A 9,369-nucleotide genomic window follows, 5' to 3' on the forward strand; every position below is an offset into this window, starting at 1 on the left:
AAATGGTGGCTTGGAAAGTCAGAAATAGGTGGATTGAGGGAGACCTGACTAGACATGTTGCTTAATATACGTTATTATATCTTCTAACCCGTCAGTAAAGAAGGAAACCACAAAACTCAAGTACCAACCAACAAAAAGAACAGAAGTGAAAAAGACATTAGTGAAATAAGTGATGGGGTTTTTGTTTGCCCAACAGAAGAAATCAAGGCTACTCCTTCCTGAAGACGATTGAAGATGCTATACTCTACAGAAGAAAATGGACAGCTGAAGGCAATAACACGGAAAGAGAAGGAAACTGCAGCAAATAGCAGTCAAGGTGGAAATGAGCACAAATACAGGCAGCAGCCCCAAGGCACCTGCACAGCGGAAGGGCCGCATGGATAGAAAGACACAAACTATATCCTCAGCCCCAGGATGAGTCAAAGCCTCACTCCTGAGGCCCTGGGTGTCTGGTAAACAGCATTGCATATCTCAGGACATCTCAAGTTTCACTGCATCACCATTGGAGTGGAGGGAAAAAGTGATAGCACATTTATTTGGACTCAGTAATAACTTAAGTCAAAATATAGACATTTAAGTTTTAAGCCAGCATTTGTTCATAAAAGCCTTTAATAGCGGTGACACAGACCAACTGTGTACTAGAGAAGACTTCTCTAGTGTTTATTACAAAGGTCTTTGAGTAAGGCAAAAGTAAGAGTTCTGTTGTTTCTATGAAGGTTAACGTTATCTGTAGTTCTCACTATGGGCTGGACACTGTTCTGAACTATCTACAAACTCATTCAGTAGTTACAACAGCCTTATTTGATATAGATACTATTACTGACATCTTACAAATGGGAAAACTAAGGCGCGATTCATGCTTTTGGGCATTCTGGCATATATCCTATCTACAGTATAATAAACCTAAGGGAAAACAGATTCTCCCCCCTCCAAAACAGAACCACTTTTTAAAAACAGATATAACTGACATGTGGCATTACATTAGTTTTAGATGTACAACATAATGATCTAATGCATTATGAAGTAATCACAGATGTCTAGTTAATAGCTATCACCAGTTACCATTTTTCTCTTATGATGAAAACTTTTAAGGTCTTCTCTCCTAGCAATTTTCGAATATACAATACAACAGCACTGACTATGGTCACGATGCTGTACATTGCACCTCCATGATTTATTTATTTTATAACCAATAGTTTGTACCTTTAGACCACTTTCACCAATCTGAAGGACCCCTGCCTTTGGCAACCACCAATCCCTATCTATGAGTTTGGCCTTTGTTATTTTAAAAATTCCACATATAAGTAAGATCAGATGGTATTTGTCTCTCTCTGTCTTACTTCACTTGTCACAATGCCCTCAAGGTCCATCCATCCTATATAATAAAAGCCTAATATGCTAAGTGTCCTGTAGTCTGTTCAACCAATCCAAGCATAATATGCTAGTGATATGCTGACAGCTCAACCACTTGCAATGACGTGCACTGACCACCAGGGGGCAGATACTGCTGGGGTCTAGCCAATTGGGACTTATCGTGGTTTTGATGGTGAGCACCTTTTCATGGACCTGTTAGTCATCTATCTGTATGTCTTCTTTGGAAAAATTTGTATTTTGGTCCTATGTCCATGTTTTAATTTTTAAAAAATTAATTTTTTTCTTTGACTTGCGGGAATACTTTATATATTTTGGAAGTTAACTCCTTATCAGATTTACAAATATTTTCTCCATTCAGTAGGTTGCCTTTTCATTTTATTGATGGTTTCCTTTGCTGTACAGAAAAGCTTTATAGTTTAATGCAGTCCAACTTACTTATTTTTACTATAGGTGCCTTTGCTTTTGGCTCTCAAAGGAAAAAAAAACCATCAATGAAAGACCAGATTTTTATGAACCATCATAGTTCAGGACACGTGCATGTCATGAGGGTGGGTCTGATGATTCATTTGCTGAACAACACAGTACATTACTATGCATCAGCTACTGCCCAAAGCATTGATGGAGTCTCAAACACAGACAGCCAGGCCTATGTTTTACTAGCAATGAGAATCTGGGAAATTATTTAACTTGTCTTTGCCTCAGTTTCCTATGTATACATAGGGTAACAATAAGATGTACTTCAAAGGGATGATAGGACAATAAAAAGTTTATCATATAAACATTAGAACAGTGTCTGATACATAATACTCAACAAAAAGGTAAAGCTAATAACATTTTATCTGAATAGAATTATTAATGAATTTGATTACTCGGGCCCCAAACAGTAATAGAACTAAAAATCCTAAAGAGATAGAGTTTTAATGCTATTATCTACCTGGAATTTAGGAGTCAAGTATTAAAAAAGTTTTACAGAAAGTTGTAAATTGATGACAAAATGTTTCCTATTAAATGAAGACATTACAGAGACAGTGTGGTACTGGCATACAAGAGACATAGCGCTACGGTGGAGAACTGAGTCCAGTAACAAACCTTCACAATGGCAGTCAATAGCTTTCCAACAAGGGTACAATTAATGAAATGTCTTTTCAACAGAAGGTGCTGAGACAAGTCATATCCACATGCAAAAGAATGAATTTGGAGCCCTACTTCACACAACATAAAAAAAATTACTCAAGCCCTGGCTGGTTTGTCTCAGTGGTTTGATCGTCGGCCTGCGGACTGAAGGGTCTTGGGTGTGATTTGTACCTTGGTTGTAGATCCCTGGTGGGGTGCGTGTGAGAGGCAACCAATTGGTGTGCCTCTCTCACATCAATGTTTCTCTCACTCTGTCTCTCCCCCTCCCTTCCACTCTCTCTCTGGAAATCAATGGAGAAAGTATCCTAGGGTGAGGATTAACAACAAGAAAATAATAAAAAAATACAATGAAATATACTTTTAACAAAAAAATACCCAAACAAAAAAAAAATGTTACTTAAAATAATCACAGCTCTTAAGAGTAATGAGAGCAGCCCTAGCCGGTTTGGTTCAGTGGACAGAGCGTCAGCCTGGGGACTGAAGGGTCCCAGATTCAATTATGGTCAGGGCACATGCTGGGTTGCAGGCTCAATCCCCAATAGGGGGCGTGCAGGAGGCAGCCGATCAATGATTCTCTCTTGTCATTGATGTTTCTATCTTTCTCTCCTTCTCCATTCCTGTCTGAACTCAATAAAAATATATTTTAAAAAAATAAAAAATAAGAGCAAATCTTTATGACTGTGACATATGCTGCTGGTGGAAATGTAAAATAGTACAGCTGCTTTGGCAAACAGCCCGAAGTTTTCCTCAAAAGGTTAAAAACAGAGTTACCGTATGACCCAGAAATTCCACTCCCAAGAGAAATAAAAATATATGTCCACCCAAAAACTGTACACTAATATTCATAGCAGCATCACTCATAGTAAAGAAGTGGTAGCAACCCAACGACACCTCAGTTAATGAATGGATCAACAACACAGTCTATCCACACAATGGCATCTGTAAAAAGGAATGAAGTACTGATAGATACTCCAACATAAATGAACCTTGAAAACATTATGCTAGATGAAATAAGGCAGTCACAAAAGGCCACATACTGTATGATTCCATTCATATAAAATGTCCAGAATAGGGAAATCTATAGAGACAAAAAACAGATTAGTAGTTGTTTAAGACCTGTGGGGACAGCGGTATTTGATAGCAAATGAGGAGTGACTGCTAAGAGGTATGAGGCTTCTTTTTGGGATGACGAAACTTCTAAAATTGAATGTTATGATGGTTGTACACAAATCCTGTTTGGAGAACTCATACATAATGCAAAAGAAATAAAAAGTTATGGCATTAAATAAATAAAAAAGAAGAGTCCAGGAAAAATACTCTTCCCTCTGACAGGAGAGTGCAGCTGAGGAACAGTTCACAGGAGGACTTTAGTGAGGGAAGGGCTGATGATCAGATCTTTTTCCCACTGAGAAGATAAGTTTCAGGGTGATTTCTTGAGTTGGTCTCAAAATATACCTTGATATGCACAGTGTATTAGTAAATATTGGGCAAAAGAATGAAACAGTTATCCGGGTGAGATTACAGTATGTCCTGCAAGTCCATCAAAGATTGCTACCACAATGAATCTGCACAAAATGTAAATCTACATCGCCACCCCAGAATGCAGTGTATCTGACACCACATCAGATAATGAACACCTTGGGCTTGCTCTGCTCTTCAGTGAATCAAGTAATCAAATGAACACCAAACAATAACTTATGGTAGCTTCGAATGTTAAAAATTATATTCCCTTTCATCTTATATCTATATTGTTCTTATAAAATCTCATGATTTTAGCTACCCTAAAGCATAGGCAAAGACAACTTTAAGAATGTTTAGCTTTTTATGCACACAGTTCAATGTTTGTGGTTGTATATATAATCCATTTTTATAAACAGATAACATAAAAATTCTTAGTAATGTTTAATATTTATTTTTTAAGATTCTAATGTAACACTTACCCTAAAATCATTCTTAAATTTCTTTAAGTCATCAATCTGTTTTCTATGCTCGGAAACAACTGGTGATATACCTGTAAAATTAGTAACAATTACAGATTTATTTCTAATCTTTAACTTAAATTCTTTTAGGATAGGATGATAGAAATTAAATTTGCCCGGTTGGTGTGGCTTAATGGTTGAGCGTGGACCTATGAACCAGGAGGTCACGGTTTGATTCCTGGTCAGAGCACGTGCCTGGGTTGTGGGCTGGATCCCAGCAGGGATGTGCAGGAGGCAGCTGGTCAGTTAATTCTTCATTGCTATTTCTATCACTCTCTCCCTCTCCCTTCCTCTCTGAAATCAATAAATATATTTTTAAATGAAAATAAGTTATTATCAAAATAATAAAAATTTTAATACATTAATTATAGGCTTTAGCATTTGTCACATTATGCATTTAAATATGCACAATACTAAGAAAAAGTGTTGGACAAAAATACTCTATATTGGGCATGAGATTAGACATACTCCTTTCTATTTCTACAGTTTTCCCTAAAGACCTTTTAAAGCTCTCACCTTTATTTTCAACTTTTGAGAAGCTGGGTGATGTCTCATTGGGCTTCATGTTTTCCTTATTGCCTGCAGGAGAGTTCTGCCTCTGATCTTGAAGCCTGGAATCCTTAGCTAGAAAATAATTTTTAAAAAAATTCAAAGTTAGGTAAATTTTAGAAAAGTAAAATGGGAAAATATTCAAAAAATGTTGTCTCCTACTTTTTGGGAAAATAATATTTCCATTTAAAGAGGCTTTTCTCCTTTGCAGACATATGAAACATCAATAATTTTATGTTAATATTTACTACTCAAGAATGTTAACTCTCTTAACAAAAGACAGTCAATAATAACATAAAATTAGCAGTATTACTTAAACAGCTAACTTTATTCACGTGAAACTTTAAATGTGCACACAAATACCTATCCTTGAATAAAGCATAGCATTTTTTGTATAATATTCAACCTGTAAAGCTGCACTCTGCAGACAACAGGACGGATCGGAAGTCCTTTCTTACATACCCTCAATAGACGGGGTGACAGCTCTGTTAGATGCAGGACTGGCAGGCGTGGGAGATGCAGCTGGAACAGGCATAGCAACAGCTTCCGTGGGAATAATACCAGCTTGGGGAGAAGCCAGAACTGGTCCACTAGGAGTATTTCCAATACTGTTCTGTCTGGGAGACCTGGGTCTGTGAGTTTTGGGGGATAATCTTGGAACTAGAAGAAAAAGAAAACTTATCCATTACATTCTCAGCTCAAATGTCACCTCGTCAAAGAGCTTAAGATCTAGGTAAAAATAGTCCTACCTGACCCCCATTCCCAATTACCCTACCCCAGTGGTTGGCAAACTGCAGCTCGTGAGCCACATGCGGCCCTTTGGCCCCTTGAGTGTGGCCACGAAGTTTCAATCGCACTGTACGTGCGCGCCTGCACATGGTATTTTGTGGAAGAGCCACACTCAAGGGGCCGCAGTTTGCCGACCACTGCCCTATCCCATCACCCTGTTTTTCTTTTCCAAAGTCTTAGTACAAATGGTAATGATTGAGAATATACTAATAACTAAGTACAACTGTAGTTTTTTCTTCTAACTAAATATATTAAGTCTAAAGGCAATCTTTTAAATGAAGTTAGAAACTGGATTTCTAAGGTAAGATAAATGTCACTTTAAAAATAAAGATAGCAATATTCTTTACTAAAAAGTGAGACAGTTTCTTTTTTAAAAAAAGTGTGTAGCCTGGCTGGTGTGGCTTAGTTGTGAGCATCGATCTATGAACCAGGAGGTCACAGTTCGATTCCCAGTCAGGGCACATGCCCTGGTTGCGGGCTCAGTCCCCATTATGGGGTGTGCAGGAGGCAGCCAATCGATGATTCTCTTTCATCCATGATGTTTTTCTCTCTCCCTCTCCCTTCCTCTCTGAAATCAATAGAAATTTTTTTTTAAAGGTATATGTGTGTGTGTGTGTATCCCTAAGAAGCAGGCTTATATATTTATCCTTCCAACAACAAACTCAAACACCTTTTAGCAGCTTGCAACCAATCCTATATGTTCTCTCTTGCCACATCAAGATCCATTCTGCAGTAACTAAGGAAATCGGGGATTCCATTTAGCCAGGAGGGGAAGATAACCCAAGCAAGGGTTCCTATGCACAGCCTCAAAATAAGTATCTAATTAGGTTTCATATTCCACTATAAATACATTTGTAGAGCTCAGATTCAAAGGTATAGAGAAAATGGTTCAATTTGCTTCACATTAGAGGTTCATTATGTCACAAGGGTCATGGAGGGAAATTATTATTCAACATTTGCAATTTTTTAAATTATTATAAAGAACAAACTTGTTATACTGTCCTATATGTATTTATAACAAATATGTTTTCACTCCTATAATCATGCTTTACTCTCAAAATTTATTTCCAGATTATCTGAATATGTCACATGATTAATGGCAGAAATGGAGAAATACAGATTTTTAGAAATTCTATTTTGTTAATTGAATTGTTATTTACTTATAATTGGAAACCAAAGGAAAAAATAGAAACTGCAAAGGAATTTACAATACAATTACACATTCATGAAGCTGAGCAGTGTATATCAACTAAAGACATTTAACAGAGTTGGGTATATTTTTGTTTGTTAAGCTTAAAGGTATTTTTTCTTTTAAAGGTTCGATGCACTGATTAAAATAAGATTATTACCAAAATACGCAATCACTGCCTGCCCTCTCTATAGTTATCATGAAAGCAAAACATAAGTAGAAAAAGCAGTCTTAGTTTAATTATAAGATCGAGTCAAAGTGTGTGTACTTTTTATACATAGCTGCTGTCAGCACATTCCTTAGGCTAGTCACAGATAAATCTTGGCCCTCTCGAGTGTTTGATATTCCGTGTAAGGAAAGTATAGTCAGTAGTTAGTGCCATATACAGATGCCATAGAAACACATAGCACTGTGAGCCCAAAATAAATGTATGTGGAATGAATCAAGCTACTAAGAGGATAGGAAATATGGTCCCTCCAAACGGCATTACATTCTGTACTTAACTTATATTTCAGTACTTCATATATAAAAAGTATATTCATACTTATAAGTAGCATATGAATCTCATCAAAAGTCCATAAATAGAGTAGGCAAAAATTTTACTCACTAAGACACTGAAATTCAGAATGATCACAGATTTGCTCTATATGATGAGAGTGAGTTGTAGAGCCCAGAATATATACATTTTCCAATTCCTGGTTACTTCATTTTTAATATATACATATACTTCCTCAAACAGCTTGAGCTCAGCCCCTTTACATTTAGAATTACAAAATGAACAGTCATCATGCTCTAATCCACGTGTTACCTACCCCCGCTGACCACAGATGACCACGTGCCCCCCGCCGGACTGGTCCTTGCGGTGGGAGGAGCCACTGCTTCACTTGGTGGCGTATGGGATACAAATTCTAGTCCACTGGAAATGGAACCCCTTCCAGCAGAAACTCTGTGATTTCGAGGGTGTCGCTGGGCCTTTGGGGACATCCTTGGGGGCCCTAAGAAAGGAAGAGCGAACATTACATAAATGCCACAATGTCCATCAGTACAACTTCTCTGCTAAATACATACAACACCCCATTCACACACATCTGATTCTCTCTTTTCCTTGGTTTAAGGGGGTTTGGGGGGTGGGTATATATATATATTTTTGGCCATATTTTTTCAGGATTATTTTGTAGAATGCTATGAAGTTTTATAAATAAATTTTATTTTATTTCTCTTTATTTTTAAAGAAAGGGAGGGATGAGGTTGATGGTAAGAAATCACACAATAAGATGTCATAACTCTTCAAAAATTTTAGCAATTTAACCTATATCCATTATTTATAAGCATTTAAATATACATATAAAATGCTAACAGAAGTTATGGCTACATGATGCTATAATTTTTATTTTACCATATATACTTTTAGCTTTTCCCTCAAATTTGCTATATTATTTCTAAAATTATAAAAATATTTTTTAAAAAACTAGTAATCCCTATATATCTTTATATTATTAATATATATGTACATATCCTCCTTAAATTTCTCTACCTCTTCTGCCATGGTAATCAATTTTACAACCCATGCCTTAATCAGTTCTCACCAGTAAGCAGTTCCTCACGCAACAGGCTATGAGCTGAAAATCCTACTGTTAAGGCATGACTTTTAGAACCAGAATAATTGACATCTGGGGAAGAAATTTGCATGATATGAATTATCAAAATTCTACCTAATTAATTCTGTCACCCCCTTCACTTTATTTCTAAAGAAGTCTACTGTACTTTCAAACAAAACAGGTAAAAACTGGACAGAACAGCTCTCGTCAGAGAAGCCAGACAGTGCCAACACTTGGCAAAACTCCTTCGTGTCAAAGTGCAGGCTCCTCACCTCACCGGCTGCCAAACTTTGCATAATGTCAAATTAGTTTGTGTCCTCGGCAGGAATTTAATCCTAGATACAATCTTAAAAAGGATGTTAATCTTACATATTATAGTTTTCAACGGGAGACATAATTGACTTCTATCGAAGAATGACTTAAGAATTGGGTATTTGCATATTTTTACGTATTTTTTTAATATCTCTTAGAAAAAGACTGCTAAAGTGGGTTGGCATACCTCAATGAAATCAAACTGCAACTTAAAAAAAAAACTCATTCCCACCCTGACCGGTTTGGCTCAGTGGATAGAGCGTCGGCCTGCGGACTGAAGGGTCACAGGTTCGATTCCGGTCAAGGGCATGTACCTTGGTTGCGGGTACATCCCCAGTAGGGAGTGTGCAGGAGGCAGCTGATTGATGTTTCTCTCTCTATCCCTCTCCCTTCCTCTCTGTAAAAAATCAATAAAGTATATTAAAAAAAAAAAGTGAGTAAACAG

General features: G+C 37.0%; 1 protein-coding gene across 1 annotated transcript in view; it reads right to left on the bottom strand.

Moving 5' to 3' along the window:
- Positions 1–9,369, bottom strand: part of ATXN2 (ataxin 2) — a 64,870-nt gene that overhangs the window by 24,702 nt on the left and 30,799 nt on the right. The window contains exons 12-15 of the mRNA XM_015567352.1: positions 7,827–8,009; positions 5,499–5,696; positions 5,004–5,111; positions 4,449–4,519 (exon numbers count right to left, since the gene is read on the bottom strand). Coding sequence (XP_015422838.1) covers positions 4,449–4,519; positions 5,004–5,111; positions 5,499–5,696; positions 7,827–8,009 — 560 coding nt within the window. The remainder of the gene's footprint in view (positions 1–4,448; positions 4,520–5,003; positions 5,112–5,498; positions 5,697–7,826; positions 8,010–9,369) is intronic.

The sequence above is a fragment of the Myotis davidii genome, unplaced genomic scaffold (genome assembly GCF_000327345.1).
Source record: "Myotis davidii unplaced genomic scaffold, ASM32734v1 scaffold223, whole genome shotgun sequence".
NCBI lineage: Eukaryota > Metazoa > Chordata > Mammalia > Chiroptera > Vespertilionidae > Myotis > Myotis davidii.